Here is a 17,436-nt window from a genome sequence, read left to right on the forward strand (position 1 = left end):
CCTCTAAGAGTTAAACATAATTTACCCCACATATAACATATAGCTGCAAATTTTCTTGGTCTTGTTGGCATATAGTGTAAAAGAAAGCGATTGCTTCATGTAATTCTAAGAAGAAAATTTGAGGAGACCTCTGTTCATTAGAACAAAATAAAGCCCAACATTATTATCTCTTGAGCGCATAGGTCCATCTTTTTGTGGCACAATAGGAGGCAAGGTGGTACAAGCACAAGAGGAGGGAAAGTATTTGCTATTTTGCTATCTTGGCTTGGCTGTTTCAGACCCAGCCCGACAGTTGAGGCTGTTTCAGAGTGAGACAGTCTTTAACGCAGTGGTGGCCCTGGAGCCAGTTCCCTCCAGTTCCTGAATCTTTCTTGTGCTGCTAGGATCGAAGTTCATTCCCTCCTTCATGGTTACCCTTCCCTCCATACTTTTAAAAAATTACTTATGTATTCACTTATATTTTATCTGAAAGGCAGAAAGAGAGCTCTCATCTGCTGGTTCACTCCTCAAATGCCCGCAGAAGCCAAGACTGGGCCAGACCAAAGCCAGGAGGCTGGAACTCGATCTGTGTCTCACATGGGTGGCAGGGTCCCCAGCACTTGAGCTGCCTCCCAGGGTGCACATCAGCAGGAAGCTGCAATTGGAAGCGGAGCCAGGCCTCCAACCTGGGCACTCCAAGGTGGGCTGCAGGTGTCCCAAACAGCATTTTAACTGCTGTGCCAAAGGCTTGCTCCCACCCTACTTTTACCTTTGAACTCTGGCAGCACTCAGGGAAAGGAGGAGCCTTTTCCTGTTGCCATTGTCTCTGGTCTCTTTCCTTCTAGGGAGCATGCTGCCTTCCAGCCTGGAAAGATTTCATTTTCTGGTGACTTTTAGATCTAGAAAATTTGAAAAATAGATAAAAAGCACCCAGGGGCTGCTGTTGTGGCATAATGGGTTAAGCTGCCACCTGTGATGCTGGCATCTCATATGGGCACCAGTCTGATCCAGCTCCCTGCTAGTGCACCTGGGAAAGTAACAGAAGATGGTTCAAGTCCTTGGGCCCCTGCCCTGAGGTAGGAGACCTAGATGAAGCTCCTAGCTCCTGGCTTTGGCCTGGCACAGCCTTGGCCATTGTGGCCATTTGGGGAGTGAAACAGTGGATGGATGATTCTCTCTCTCTCTCTCTCTCTCCCTCCCTCCCTCCCTCCCTCCCCCCTTCTCTCTCTCTAACTCTGCCTTTCAAGTAAATAAATAAATCTTAAAAAAGGAATAAAAGCACTCAGCCTAATATAATCATTGTACTCATTTTGAAATATTATCTTTCAGTCTTTATGCCTATATATTGCTTTTTTCCCCATTGTAAGCATGATACTGAGTGTATGAAGGTACTTCAGAAAGTTTGTGGGAATATGGACTTAAAGTGTAAGTTTATTTTTAAGCAAAATTTTTGAAGTCTTTGCACAGTTTTTTCATCATCAGTTTTCATGAACTTTTTGAAGACCCCCCCCACCGTGTGTGTGAGTGTACATATATGTTTCCATTACACTACATATGTATGTATTTTCCCCCAACTCTTTCGTTTTAAAAACTATCAAACCTACAGAAAAGATGAAACAATAGTATAGTGAACACTGGTATCCCCTTCATGGAGGTTCATCAGCTGTTACTGTGTCAGCACATTTGCTCCCTCTTCCCCGTGCCTATAGACTTATTTCTGAATCACTTAGAAGCAAGTTGCAAATATCATAACACTTCACAGCAAAATACTTTATCAGGCGTTTCTTAAAATTACAGCTATTTTCTCACACAACTGTAATATCCTCACACCCAGGAAAATTAGCATTAACTCAGTGACATCTCATTTAAATTTTTCCATTTATCCCCAAATGTCTTTTTAGATCTTTTTTTTTTAATTAAGAAAATTAATCAACAATCCATTAAAGATTCACCTGGTTATGTTTCCTTGGTTTCTTTTGATCTGCTGTTTTAGTTTTTTATAATGTTGACTTCTGCAAAGTGTCCTGTAGAAATGACCAGAATCTGGAATTATCTAGTTGTTTTTTCATGATTCCAGTGAATGTTAATTGTTTTTAAAAGAATAGGTCACTGGGGCTGTTGTGTACTTTTTTTTTTTTTTTTTTTAGACAGGCAGAGTGGACAGTGAGAGAGAGACAGAGAGAAAGGTCTTCCTTTGCCGTTGGTTCACCCTCCAATGGCCGCCACAGCTGGCACGCTGCGGCCAGCGCACCGCGCTGATCCGATGGCAGGAGCCCGGTGCTTCTCCTGGTCTCCCATGGGGTGCAGGGCCCAAGTACTTGGGCCATCCTCCTCTGCACTCCCGGGCCACAGCAGAGAGCTGGCCTGGAAGAGGGGCAACCGGGACAGAATCCAGAGCCCCGACCGGGACTAGAACCCGGTGTGCTGGCGCTGCAAGGCGGAGGATTAGCCTGTTGAGCCACGGCGCCGGCCCTGTTGTGTACTTTGTAAGTACACACCAGGAGGTATGTAAGGCCGGTTGTCTCAGTGTGGATGATGCTAAGTTTACCATCTGATTAAGGTAGTTATTGTTTGGAGATGTCTTTCGCAACAGAGTATTCTCCATTTCTAAAATAGCATCCCCCACTGAAATGAACTAGGGCTCCTGGACGAAGTAGTTGATTTCAGGGCTGGGACAGCAAAGTACAAGATGAGCCTGAACATGCTGTATTTAAAGCAGGGAACGTGTAAAAATGAATGGGCTATGTGTTTCACAAGGTCAAAGAAACCAGCTTGAAAGGCCACCTGCTGGCCTCATTTTAGACACTTTGAATGTCAAAAAGAACAATGTCAATATTGGATTATAACACGTTGCAGGTTTTGAAATTCCATGAGTCCATATTCAGAAAACCCAAAAGGAAAAAAAGGAAAAGAAAGGCGATTAAAAATGGAGACGCAACTTCCCATGCAATAACAGACTTATCTGAGGACGTTCAGTCAATGCCACAACCTCTGGGTGAAGGTTCTAGGGGAGAGAACCGCGCCAGATTCACAGGGTGCCACATAGATTGTTCAGTAATTGGAGGCCGGCATTACACGCTGAACACCTCACAGCACATTTTTCCTAGTTGCATGAGGGGCACGATATTTAACAGCTGCATAGTTTAGCATTCACACAACACACCATACGCATTGGAGCTTACTCTGTCCCCACCGCCGTGCTGGGTGCTAGAGAATCAACGCTAGCCGAATAGGGGGCTATTCCCCAGTCTGGGGGACTCAGCAGGTAGGATAACAGTTCTCTAAATGTTCTGGGGACAGACAACCTTCTGAGACGGCAAGGGAAGTTGGCACCCACTTCCTGGAAAACGATGAAAGATTCTGGTTGGAATCAGTGCTCTCCTGGTGTTCAGAGCCCTGGTGCCCCACCCCAGAGCCTTTCTTCTAGGGGCTCTTCAGCGGCAGCCCCAGACCTGCTGGCACGCAGTCCCCCTGGCACGAGAGCTTGTTCCTTCCTCCATTGTTGCACCCACAGGGTGCTCCGAGGCTGCCAGGCTGTGCTACCATCAGATAAACATTTTGCTGCAAATGGCGCCCTTATCCACGGTGACCTGGCTGCGTGGATTCCTCCCCTGTCCCATGGCCAGCATGTGCTGGAGATTCCACTTTTTTTTTTTTTGACAGGCAGAGTTGACAGTGAGAGAGAGAGAGACAGAGAGAAAGGTCTTCCTTTTGCCGTTGGTTCACCCTCCAATGGCCACTGCAGCCTGCGCATCGCGCTGATCCGAAGCCAGGAGCCAGGTGCTTATCCTGGTCTCCCATGGGGTGCAGGACCCAAGGACTTGGGCCATCCTCCACTGCCTTCCCGGGCCATAGCAGAGAGCTGGCCTGGAAGAGGGGCAACCGGGACAGAATCCGGCGCCCCGACTGGGACTAGAACCCGGTGTGCCGGCACCGCAAGGCGGAGGATTAGCCTGTTGAGCCGCGGTGCCGGCCGGAGATTCCACTTTTGACATCCACTCCCCCTTCCCTGAATTTTCTGCTGTGCTCTGAGGGACAGTGCAAGTCAGGACTCACCAAGTTCAACTCCAACTTTTCTTTCCCAGGTGGCGACTGTGAGCTCACCCTTCTATATATCAGTTTCTTTATACAAAGGGGATGCTAACAGCTCCCACTTCACAAGGTGGCCTGGGCACTTAGGTTTCACACTGATTGTGAAGCATTTAGCTCAGTGCCTGGTCTATGGGAAGAGCTTGAATTGTTAGGATTGTTATGCTATCATCATTCATTTTGCCGTAGTTCTCATCTCTTTCATCTCTTGCCTTCTGCAAAGCCTCCTACTTAATCTCTGGGCCTCCCCCTTTCCTCCTCCTCATCCGTCTCCTGCTGTCAGAGTGATCTTCCCACCTTATTTGGGAACTGAAAACCCTCGGTGACTTCTCTTGGCTTATGGCATGAAATGCTTACAAATCCTGCAGAACAGCTTGCAGGTTCCTGAACTCCCTAGAGGTTTCCACGGCTGTTCCTCTTGGCTCTTGGTGTACCTTCCAGAATTGCTTAGCAAGAGGGCCCTTCTGATCTCTATCCTATTAGGATGCTGGTTCACGGAATGCTCACAATGGGCATCAGAGGTGAGAGCAGCCCCTGCCTTGCTTTCAGAGTGTGCGAGTCTCCCTTGAAGGTGTGCTTAGCCCACAGTGGTGTCTCTGCTTTCTCTTCGACTTAGCAAGATACTCTTTTTTCCCCATGTGAATCTGATGTTTAGTTTCCAGCGCTGTTTCGAACTTGGGATCATCTTGGCTTTTGACTGTTGGACAGTGTTGATGTTGCCTGGGGCTGCTCTTGTAATAGATAATGCGAATATTCTATTTCTGTGGGGGACAGTATGGATGAGTAGAGCATGTGCTGTGGCTTTGACTTCTGGGTCTGCCACTTGCCGGATAATTTTGTCCTAGTCACTACTCCTAAGCCTCTTGATCCTCTCCTTAGGGCCACTGTGAGGAACAGTTGAGATGTGCTTTGTAAACTTTAAACTGCTGTCAAAACACTACTTTCCCCCCTTGGTGACATTTCAAGCAAAAGTGAACTGGGGAAAAACTCCAATTCTTTCTTGTTTTCTGTTTGAACAATTCTTTTAAACATCTTTTAAAGCAGTTCCTCTGTGATTGTTTGACTTCAATCCATACCTTGAGATTCTTTTTTTTCCTGGAAAATTATTGTTAATAAGCCACCTTTGAGTCCACCTTCCCTTGGGGATTAAATGTTGGTTGAAAGGCACTCTTTACTGCTTACGGTGCACTGCGGCGTTGAGGCAGTGCCAGCCGGAGAGGGAGCTAACGGTGCTGCACACTGCTGTGCTTTTCACGCCCCGCCTGGGTTGAATTCTACTGTTTACTATGAAATGCAAAACTCATTCAGAGCTTACTTAGTTTTTATTCCATTGCTCTTATGTTTTATGGCTTCCAGGGGGAAAACTGTATGCATGGCAACCTGTTTTTAAGACATGTTTTTTCACAAGAAATGAGTTTTGATGTAAAGTATTGTAGGAATTCATGCATGCTGGGAATCCTAACTGTGCCATTACAGTTTTTAAGATTCCAACCACCTCTTTCTGTTAATGGAGAAGAAATTATTTAACAGCTGCCTGGGGATAGCATAAAAGGTGGGATATGCAAGGTATTGCTCTACCCTTTCCATAGTGCCTTGGGAAATAGGTTTTCTTATTTGGGGAATTTATTAAGCAGTAGGAGTGTTTGGCAAACAAACTTGACTATGACAAGTCTTTTGTTTGTCAAGAATCACTTATGTAGTATTGTGTTCAAATTTTGTAACCTAAGTCAGTGTTTTAAGGATAGCAATTCCCACGTGTTGTTGCTAGTGATTTTTGATTTTGTCTTGTAAGAATGGTACCATGAAGTATTTTTTTAAAAAGAGAGTTTCAGCTCTTTAGGGGCCACAAGCGTGCCAGAGAGATAACTTGTTTTTATTTGATTAACTATGGATAGCCATACCTTTCAAAAAAACTTTTTAAGGAAATAACCATGAAGACTTCTGCATGGTGTTATAGTTTTTTTTTATTTTTTCATTTGTTTTAAAATCTGCAGTGTCAAATAGAATGTTCTGCAATGATAGATATGTTCCATAATCTGCACTATAAAATGTGGCAGCCCTTTGCCACATATGGCTCTCGAGCATTTGAGATGTGACCACAAAAGTGAGGAAAGGAATTTTACATTCTGTTTGATTTTAATTGTTTTAAATGTAGACAGCCATTGTGGCTTGTGGCTACCATATTGGACACTGCAGCTTTAAAACTTCTTCCTCAAATGTCACAACACACATAAGAATTTATGAATGTGTCTGTATTTTGTGACGCTTCATAAAATTTAACACCCAAGACCCTAATATGTGATCATTCTCCCCAGTGATAGACTTGTGGATGCTATGTGAATATACAGAGAGGATTATTCAAAAAGACAGGTTTGTCTTAAGACGGAGCTGCAATGTCTCCTAATTAAGTGAAAATATACCCAGATAATTCTAGCTTATGACTTTTTATTATTAAAAATAAAAATATTTTTTTAAGAGGCAGAGAAAGAGAAGAAATCTCCAGTTTACTGATTCACTCCCCAAATGCCCACAAAACCCGGGCTGGGATGCTGCCAGAGCTGGGAGCCAAGAACTCAGTCTTGGTCTCCCAAGTGGGTGGCAGTCGCCTCTGCTGTCTCCCAGAGTCTGCGTTACCAGGAAGCTGGGGCCAGGAATTGGAGCTACGACTAGAACCCAGGCACTCCAGTGTGGGATGCAGGCATCCTAACCACTAAGCCAAATGTCTACCTCTCATGACTTGTTTTTAGTTTGTTCTGTGTGAAACAAAAATGAATCCCTAAGTCATGTGTGGCACAGGAGCCATTGTTATTCTGCATTCACTTGATGACCCACATTTCATTTCTTGCATTTGTTTTTTTGCTGGCAAACAAATGCCCTAAAATCAGCAAGTGTAGCAGTAATGCCTATTTTGATAATTCTGTTCTTGAGTGCCCTGGTTTATTTTCTTGTCCTACCGTGGGTCTCTGAACACATATGAAATAAAATTAGTGAACATGGCCATTAACCTTGGAGCTGAATAACAAGCTGAGCCTCATTTTTTTAGGCTCAGCCCTGCCATTTTGATGTGTTGGCAGAGTTTGGGGCAGATAACCTCCAGATAGGAAATGAGCAGCACTAGGTTAGAAGCAGACTTACCCAGGTCCCCTTGCCAATATGGATAGGGAATTCCACGTGATGCAAGAAATTATTCTGAAAAGCATGCACTTAGCAGTTTTCATTGATTCTTTATATTTCCGTGACTTTTGGGAGCAGATGCTAAGTTCTGAATAAACATAACATCATAAATAGCAACAGCTTATATTTTTAGATAGTTTTCAGAGTGAGTTCATGCATCCTCTTTTGTCCTTAGTAGCATTTTTGGTGAGTTTGTAGTTGTTATTGCTAAGTTTTTCTAGACTTTCAGGAGTCAGGTGACCTGTCCAAAGGTACATGGCTAATACGTAGTATAAGCCAGAGTGTGTAGGGGAAGATGTGAGCTACCTTACTCTTCCTGGACTTGTGACCTGCTCAGTACCATGGGAACTCTGCCGCATCTTCAGCAGATGAGCCATATGAGTCACCTAATGCCCTTGACCTCCATTTCCTGAGTGCAGCTTCCAGCCGTACTAATTCTCTGACATGAAATGTTGTTGCACAGACCCCAACCAGAGTCTACATTTGAGTAGTCAGAGCCCATAGATAAGGATATATCCATTTTGAGGGCAGTTTTTATTTATTTATTTATTTATTTATTTATTTTTTTGACAGGCAGAGTGGACAGTGAGAGAGAGAGACAGAGAGAAAGGTCTTCCTTTGCCGTTGGTTCACCCTCTAATGGCCGCCGCGGTAGCGCGCTGCGGCCGGCGCACCGCGCTGTTCCGATGGCAGGAGCCAGGTGCTTCTCCTGGTCTCCCATGGGGTGCAGAGCCCAAACACTTGGGCCATCCTCCACTGCACTCCCTGGCCACAGCAGAGAGCTGGCCTGGAAGAGGGGCAACCGGGACAGGACCGGTGCCCCGACCGGGACTAGAACCCGGTGTGCCGGCGCCGCAAGGCGGAGGATTAGCCTAGTGAGCCACGGCGCCGGCCGTTTTTATTTATTTTTTAATAACACTCTTTGGTTCTTTCTAAGTTACAGAAGTGATCTTCCTGAACTAAAATCTAAATAGGAACTTTTTTGTACTTGATGAATTTTCAGGATATGTTGTTCTATGTATATACGCATACTTCAAAAAGTTCATGGAAAATGGAGTTAAAAGATAAATTTATTTTTGTACCGAACAATTTAAAATCCTTGCATAGTTTTTTCATAATATGCTATTTCCATGAACTTCTCGAGGACCAGTTATATTTCTAACATACCTTGTCTTTTCAGCCAATTCTATTTTTAAAATGTTGGTTTTCATTTATTTGAAAGGCAGACAGAGAGAGAGAGAGCTTCCATCTGCTGGCTTACTACTCAGATGTCCACAACAGTCAAGCCTGGGCCAGGCCAAAGCCAGGAGCCCAAAACTCAATCTGAGTCCCCCACATGGGCGGCAGGGATCTGCCTCTCAAGGTGTCCAGTAGCAGGAAGGTGAAATTAAAATGAAGCCGAGACTCGAACTCGGGCATGCTGATGTGGGAAGCAGGTGTCATAAATGGTGCTGGTGGTGTTTTAAAGATTTTATTTATTTATTTATTTATTTATTTATTTATTTGAAAGGCAGAGTTACAGAGAGGCAGAGGCAAAGAGAGAGAGAGAGAGAGAGAGGTCTTCTATCCACTGGTTCACTCCCCAGATGGCTGCAGTTCGGCTGGCGCTGGGCCGAACCAAAGCCAGGAGCCTGGAACTTCTTCCGGGTCTCCCACGCAGGTGCAGGGGCCCACAGATTTGGCCATCCTCTACTGCTTTCCCAGGCCATAGCAGGCAGCTGGACTGGAAGTGGAGCAGCCGGGACTCAAACCGGCGTCCATATAGGATGCCGGCACTGCAGGCAGCAGCTTTACCTGCTACACCACGGTGCTGGCCCTGTAAGTGGTGTCTTAACCTCTGGGCTAAATGCACACTGCTTTTGCCAATTCTTAATTTTCTTGTATCTCCTCTCCGTACTCTACTGCCCACCATCTACCTCTGCTGTTTTGTCCACAAGTCAGGGAGGAGAGTGAGCACATGAACAAAAAGCCAGATTGTCTTGATGTTTTTCATTCACACTCAGTATGTGTAAAGTGAAACCTTTGTTTTCTAGCCTGTCAGCATTGTGTTTTTCCAAGTGTTCTTTATTCCCTTAAAAAAGGTGGAATTTCACCTGCTAAGGAATTCAGATTTTTATTGCTACAATTCATTGAAAGCTTGGCCAAGGCTAGGGATGGGTCAGGCCTGAAACACTTCCCGGCAGCGTTGTCTCCACAGATAAGTAGATTTCAAGTGGAGATGATGAATGTGCTGATTTATTTGGAACTGAGCAAGAGCAACATCAAACGAAACCATGGCTTAGACTGAACACTCAATTACAGAATTACCACATGGAGATGCATTTATTATTATTTACAAAAAAATATTAGAGTGAGTGAGCAAGTGTTCCCATTCTCTGGTTTATTCCCCCAAATGCATCTAATTAACATCTGGGGCTGGGTAGAGGCCAAAACTGGGAGCTAGGAATGCAATCCAGGTTTCTCACGTGGTTGACAGGAACCCTGCTGCCTCCCAGGGAGTGTATTGGCAGGAAGCTGGAGTCAGGAGCTGGGGATGGGAATCAAACCCAGGTACTGCGAATTCTTATGCTGGCCTCTTAACCATTAGGCTAAATGCCTACTCGCTAGAAGGCCTAGTTCTAAGAGAATCTAGCATGGTGACATGTATGTCAATAATTGGCCCTATTTTATTTTGTCTTTTTTTAAAGATTTATTTCTTTGAAAGTCAGAGTTACACAGAGAGAGGAGAGGCAGAGAGAGAGAGAGAGAGAGAGAGAGAGAGAGAGAGAGGTCTTCCCTCCACTGCTTCATTCCTCAGATGACTGCAACAGACAGAAGCCAGGAGCTTCCTTCCGGGTCTCCCACGTGGGTGCAGGGGCCCAAGGGCTTAGGCCATCTTCTACTGTTTTCCCAGGCCACAGCAGAGAGTTGGATCAGAAGTGGAGCTGGGGCCGGCGCTGTGGCGTAGTGGGTAAAGCCACCACCTGCAGTGCTGGCATCCCATATGGGTGCTGGTTCGAGTCCTGGCTGCTCCACTTCTGGTCCAGCTCTCTGCTATGGCCTGGGGAAACAGTAGAAGATGGCCCAAGCCCTTGGGCCCCTGCACCCACGTGGGAGACCCGGAAGAAGCTCCTGGCTCCTGGCTTCAGATTGGCACAGCTCCAGCCATTGCAGCCATCTGGGGAGTGAACCAGTGGATGGGCGACCTCTCTCTCTCTCTGACTCTCCTCTCTCTCTGTGTAACTCTGACTTTCAAGTAAATAAATAAATCTTTAAAAACAAACAAAAAGAAGTGGAGCAGCCAGGACTCGAACCAGTACCCATATAGGATGCCGGTGCTGCAGACCAGGGCTTTATTTAACCTGTGCCACAGCGCCGGCTCCCCTATTTTAAGCACTACGTGTAACTCAAGGTAATCAGAGCATCCCATTTATTTATTTATTTATCTCTTTCTCTCTCTCTTTCCCTCCCTCCTTTCCTTCCTTCCTCCCTTCCTTTCTTTCTTTCAAGATTTATTTTATTTGTTTGAAAAGAAAAGTTACACAGAGGCAGAGAGAGAGAGAGAGAGAGAGAGAGAGAGAGAGAGAGAGAAAGTCTTCCATCTGCTGGTTCATTCCCCAAATGGCTGCAGCAAGCAGAGCTGTGCCGATCTGAAGCCAGGAGCTTTTTCCAGGTCTCCCACAAGGATGCAGGGGCCCAAGCACTTGGGCCATCTTCTTCTGCTTTCCCAGGCCATAGCAGAGAGCTGGATTGGAAGTGGAGCAGCAGGGACACGAACTGGCGCCCATATGGGATGCTGGCACTGCAGGTGGAGGCTTAGCCTACTACGCTGCAGTGCACATATTTCTAATTTAAAAATTGCGTAATCTCACAAGTTATTTCTCAAACCTTGGGCCTATGAAAATGCTGATTGGAATGGAAAGCTTTCATGTTGCTGACATAGAAATCTTAGTGAAAATATGATCTGAAGGGGATAGAATTTCAAGGTGAGTTTAGAGAGTACATTATCATTTCCTGTGTGTACCACTGCGTGCTTCCCGGGTCTTGAGCCAACAGGCATGTCTTAGTCCTCAGGAGCACCCAGTTCCAGCTTCCTGTAGAACTTGCTGGCCATAATGAGGAGCTGCCATGATCCTCAAACACAGAGGCAGACAGAGCTGAGTATCTGGGGAGCTGCTGCGGTCCTTAAAGTCAAAACCCAAAGTGTAGCTAGAAGACAAGAATAGCATTTGACTGGGGAATCGGGTATGCGGCTGTCTTCACTGTCCTGAGGCCTTCCGTGTTGCCGGGGGGAGGAATAATGTCTTTTCCTCATCTGTGTTAAGGTTCCAGGCTGAGGCCCCTGCAACGAAAGACTAACGAGAGGACAGTATGCACTCTGATGAGGAGTGTGCAGTCATGGAGATAGGTGATAGGGCAGAAGGAGCGTGATCTCATGGTAATAAACTTGGGGAACTTCTCCGTGTCCCTATTTCTGTGGAAACAAGGATGCTTCTTCCTCCAGGTAGAGGGAGGGCGCCTCTCACCAGAGGTTCTAAGGCTCTGCTTTGTGGAAGAAGCGCACGGGAAAGTGAGAGGGACCTTCCTGAATAGCCTCTCCAGTTTCTTCAGCTTAAAAGAGTGACCCTCTCAAGGTGCCCTCGCTTGGGGTAGTATGTCCCGAACCTTGTCATTGCCAAAGGAAGCAGTAGTCATCCGAAGGGTGAGAAATGAAGACTGAGCATCCCGGGAATATTTTCTGTGATGTTACTGCACTTGAGAACAAATTGAGACCAGTAAGGTATAGGACTCAGTAATGTTCAAATCCAGATGCAGTGAGATATTGGCCCTAGTAGGACAAGAGCAGATTCATAGAAGAGAAATAAGTTGTTACCTCAATATTCATTTTAAATCAGTTTATTAATATAGTATCTCTAGTAGAAAGCAAGCAATAAGCAAAGCAGAAGAGCACTATGAATTCAAGGCTGCTGCTGCTTTTAAGTTTAGAAACCATCAGTGGTCTTTGGAAGATACAAATCTTTGTTCACATTGAGATGCATTTTGAACATTTCTCAATGAGTAACTTCAGTTTACCCTGAGAGCAAGTGACCCATTTTTCTGACCAAAGAAGGACGTTATTGTTTGTGGTTGGACAGACCTCTTTCTAGTGACTGTGATACTAGAATATGCCTCAGTATTTTCTCTGAGTGGGGACTAAGATAGAAAGTGTTTGGGACCGCAAGTAGACTTATGTCTTCCTAAATCAAATCTTCTTCTGATCTAGTGACAGATACAGTGATGCCAGCGATGACAGCTTTTCAGAGCCGAGGACAGCAGACTTGGAAATGAGCTGAAATGGGTGTGTGACTCAGAAGAATGGCGGCTCCCTGAGCAGGTAAGGTGAGCTCTTTGAGTATGCTTTGTCTTATAGACAGGCAAGCGGTCTCCGTGTGGGAGAAAGCATTCCAGGACTTGTCTTGCAGGACCCTGCTCCCTCTGGATACTCCCATTGGACTGGCACCGTTAGGATGACCAACTTGACAATCATGGCACTGTCGAGAGTTCTTGTTTGGGGAAAGTGGGAACGCACCTGAGGCCGGGGATGAATCTAAAAGTACGCCTGTAAATATATATACCTGAAGGCTTTAGTGATCAGGGTTGTAATAGTCTAGGCCAGAGGTTGGCAAACTTTTTCTGTAAGGCCGAATAATAGATATTTTATTCTTGGGGCCATGTCCTCTGTCACAGCTACTCAACCCTGCCACTGTAGTGGGAAAGCAATCACAAGTCATATGCACATGAACAGGCTTGGCTAAGTTCCAATAATACTTTATTAAGGAAAAGTACTTGCTAGGACTGGTGTTGTGGTACAGCAATTTAAGCTGCTACTTGCAATGCTGGCATTATGTACCAGAGTGCTAGTTTCAGGCCCAGTTGCTCTGCTTCCTATCTGGCTTCCTGCTAGTATGCCTGGGAAAACAATAGATGAAGACCCAAGACCCAAGTCTCCCTGCCACCCACATGGGAGACCAGGATGGCGTTCCAAGTTCTTGGCTTCAGCCTGGCCAAACCCTGGCTGTTGTGGCCATTTGGGGAGTGAACCAGGAGATGGAAGATCTTCACCTCTTGGTCACTCACAGAAAAGCAAGTTTGCTTGGATTTGTATAAAATAAAGTAATATTTTGTTTCTTTGTAGAGAGGTGCAAGAGCCAACTTGGTGTTCAAGAGCAGCTTATTTTCCCCGTGGCTCTGTTGTGCATTATGAGGGAGAACAGCAGCCTGAGTAACTTGTTCAAGTCCTATTCAGTGGCAGGTGCTGTCAAGGATCAGCCTAGAGCTTACGGCATGCCTTCAATTGGATCCGCTGCACTTGAGCACGGACAGCAGCTTCTGGGAGCTGTGTGCAGAGTTCATGGGTCCAGTGTGAGCGCTCTTCATGTTTCACTAAGAGGGAGCATATTCCTGTTCATTAGGGGGAAGCCACGCTGTATCCATGTAGGTTTGCCTCAAACATGGAGACCTTCAGGAGCAGGAGATAATCTGAAGACTGGCATTATTGTTGCTGACTCTGCTAATACTTCCATTCTGTTGTATGTGTCTGTGTGTCTGTATGTGTGTTTTTTTAAAGCTGCTGAAGTAACTGCAGTCAAGACGAAAGAACTATGTGAAGAAATCATGACACTGTTACAGACTCCGTGTGATCTGCACCAGCCTTGGGATGTAGAGTCTCGAAGGGAATCTAATAACACATACGTCCAGGAGCCAGAGCCAAAGGGGTACTTTTCTTTTCCCTCCAGAGGCAGTCTTTGGTCGTCACAAATTTCTGCAACCAATTAAATTTTCCCCAACAACCTCACGGGGGAGAAAGTGTGTTTGTATTTTGTGCAGGCTGTCATGATGTCGAGATGATGAGCAGGGGTCCCGGTAACTGGGCCTTTGCCACACTGAATGGGGCGAGTGGCAGAGTACGTGGCTGGGACAAATTTTGAGTCAAAAACGAGTCTTTCTGTTACCTGGAATTCAACCACAGATTTGTGTGTGGCCCATGGTTTTTCCAGTTTCTCACCCTGTTTATTTCTTGTTAAACAGAAAACTTAGCAGGTCCAAGAATGTGGGGTAGTAAATAAGGGCCTTCACCTCAGGCATACAATTTAAGGAGGTTTTAAAAAAAACTCAGGAATCAGGATCAATAATATATCTGTTTTTCTTTGGAGGTGAAATTCACGTAACATCTTCTAACCATTTTAAAGTTCAGTGGCATTCAATGATGCTGTACAAGCACCACCGTTACCTAGTTCCCAGACATTCTCAGCGCTGCGAAATAAAGCCCTGTACCTATTAGTTGTTATTCCCCGTTCCTTTATCCTTTGGTAACCACCAATCTCCTTTCCATTTCTATGAATTTTCCTATTCTGAATATTTCATATACATGGAATCATACAATATGTGTGCCCTTTTGTTTTCTGGTTTCTTTCATGTGGCGTAATGTTGTCAAGGTTCATCCTTGTTGTAGCATGTATCAGAACTTCATTCCTTTTTATGACTGAATAAAATTCCATTGTATGTATCTACCACACTTTGCTGATCTGTTCATCTGTTGATGGACATTTGGGTTGTTTCCACCTATTAGGAATAGAGAGAGCTGCTGTGAACATTCACATGCAAATATATGTATCTGTTTTTCATTCCTTTGGGATTATATATACTTCAGAGTAGAATGTTGTGTCATATGGTAATTCTGCTTAGCTTTCAAGAGAGGGTTCACAGTCATTTAATGCAGTTAAAAAAGAGATGTATGTATTTGAAAGGCAGACTGCCTGATGGGGGCGGGGAGGGGAGAGAATGAATGAATGAATGAATGAATGAATCTACCTACTCTGGTACTCTCCAAATGCCCAGGCCAAGCCAGGAGCCTGTAACTGCATCCAGGTGTGCCACATGGATAACAGGAGTACAAGCACTTGGGCCATCTTCCATTGCTTTGCCAAGCACATTAGCAGGAAGCTGGATCAAAAGTGGAGGAGCCGGAATTCCACCATACACCCTTAACCCTCTGAGCCACAATGCCTACCCTTTATTATGATATTTTAAAACATCCAAGTTAGTGAAAAAATTCACAATGAACTAGATATTAAGTTTGAAAATAAAGATTGTCTCCAGCTCTGCACCTCCCTCACTGCCCCAGCCCTGGCCCCCATTATACAACATCCTCTCCTGGTAGGATTGCTAATTTTCCCTGTTAAGTATGCTTGAGATGATTGAGTTGTTGCTAACATTTAAGCTTTCTAGTGCTGATTTACATATTTTAACTGCTCAGTTTCTCTCTCTCTCTCTCTCTCTCTCTTTTTTTGGTAGTTGTTTTGGCCTTTCAGCTTTTTTTTTTCTGATGCTGTAACACTGGTATTACAGAAATTTCATCTACCCAACACGTGCAGAAATGAAATGAGTAATTCTGGTAAACAAAAATATTAAAAGAGCTTCAGGGATCCACTTGTGAAAATTATAGCTTGAAGATCACAAGAGGCTCCAAATGAAAAGCTCACAAGGTAGGTTAAAAGCTGGAGTAGGTCTCTTAGAGAGAGGGCTGGATGCACAGAGGGGGATACTTTAACATCACAAAGCGGGTAGTCTGGCTTAAATGGAAGTTTTCAGTTTTAATGATAACAGATTTCTAAGCTCACTTTTAACAGAGTGCTGTTTCTGCTGGCTAACATGCACATAACTAGGACCAGAACAAAGAGTACTTAAGAAACAATAAACCAGACTCTTTGTTGTTGCTACCTGAGGTTTTTCTGTTTTGGAAACTCCCCTTGAACTTGGAATCCAGCAAGGTGGTAGCAGCCTGGCTGCTTAGAATTCAGGAGCAACCATGGGATGTGAGCATCTAGACAGTTACTATAAATCATTAATTCAGCAGAGGGATCTTGGGACCCCCCCCCAGCATGAGCTGGGCATAGTGTCAGGAATAGGGGTACTCCGGGGAGGGAGGAGCAAGCTACCTTCTTGCCACTCACTGTTTTGGAGGAAGGTAGGTTTTAAACAAATCTATAGGGAAAGAAGGACTTAATTATAATTGTGATATTGTTACCCACCCAAAATTTAGGGTCCACTTCCTGGCACGTTGTAAGAAACACACCAGAAGGAGTTGTCACGCAAAGGAATGTATTTGCAGTAAATAAGGAGACCATGGGAAATCATTTCCAAAGTTGTGGCTCCCCAAGCAGGGGAAATAGGTATCTTTTATTTTAGGGGAAAATTAATACATAAGAGGGGACATTCTTGTCATTGCATGTGGGGGCAGGTATAAGTCCAAGTCCAGGCAGACAGAAACATGTACCAATTTTAAGTTGCATGTCATGGAAATGAGGCTTAAGCTTTTCCAGAGGCAGAGAGCTTAACATTAAAATGAAGCAAAGGACTGTGACCTCAGAATCAGCCTTTAAGGCATTCTGGTCTGTCTGAAAAGCCCATGAGAGCATTTCAGGCATGGAAATCCAAGACACTGTGGCAAAAAATGTCCTACATGAAGGATCTCTGTGAGTGAGACCCTGGTGGAAAGAAGGGGCCATCAAAGAAGGAGGTACCTTTCTCTGAAGGGAGGAGAGAACTTTTACTTTGGTTGTGGCCTTGTTAAATAAGGTTGGAATTTGTGGACTCATGAGGCTTCTATAGCCTTGGCAACTCATGACAAGAGCCTCGGGTGGTTACTGATGCCATAAATAAGAGTGTCAATTTGTTAACAATAGGAGTCACTGTACACTAACTTCCCATGCCGGGCCTCTGTCCTCAAAAAGCTGTATTTTAATTACCTCTAAGTGCTTGCAAAAGATGTATCATTCTTGGGTGCTTTTTAAAAGTTAATTAAGTTTCTTAAAAAAAGTGAAATTAACTTCAAGATGCAATGACTTTGAACAACTCTTGACTGTTGAGGAACAGTTTGTTTTGTTTTTTGGTTTTTGGTTTTTTTTTTTTTTTTGTGCAAATTGTTGAACTCATTTCTTAGTATAGATTTGGTCTTCTGTGCATAAAGTCAATCAAAAATGAATCTTGGAGAATGGGACTGGGCATGGGAGAGGAAAGAGGAGGAGGGATGGGAGAGTGGGTATGGTGGGAAGCATTACTATATTTGTAAATTTGTACTTATGAAATGCATGAAGTCTGTATTCCTTAAATGAAAGGTTTCTTTGGGGGGAAATAAGTTTTAAAAAATTAAAATAAGCAGCAAAGGGTGACCTC

General features: G+C 44.6%; 1 protein-coding gene across 3 annotated transcripts in view; it reads left to right on the top strand.

Annotated features, from left to right (window-relative positions):
• CTPS2 (CTP synthase 2) overlaps positions 1-14,771 on the top strand; it is a 125,886-nt gene extending 111,115 nt beyond the window's left edge. For 2 of the 3 annotated variants that reach the window (XM_062183896.1, XM_062183899.1), the window contains 2 exons: positions 12,485-12,595; positions 13,829-14,771. In XM_062183896.1, the coding sequence (XP_062039880.1) occupies positions 12,485-12,554 (70 nt within the window). In that variant the 3' untranslated portion in view covers positions 12,555-12,595; positions 13,829-14,771. Of the gene's footprint in view, positions 1-12,484; positions 12,601-13,828 lie in introns of all 3 variants that reach the window. The other variant, XM_062183898.1, reaches the window with a different exon arrangement.
• The last annotated feature ends 2,665 nt before the right edge of the window (positions 14,772-17,436 follow it).

The sequence above is a fragment of the Lepus europaeus genome, chromosome X (assembly GCF_033115175.1).
Source record: "Lepus europaeus isolate LE1 chromosome X, mLepTim1.pri, whole genome shotgun sequence".
In the NCBI taxonomy this organism is placed as follows: Eukaryota; Metazoa; Chordata; class Mammalia; order Lagomorpha; family Leporidae; genus Lepus; species Lepus europaeus.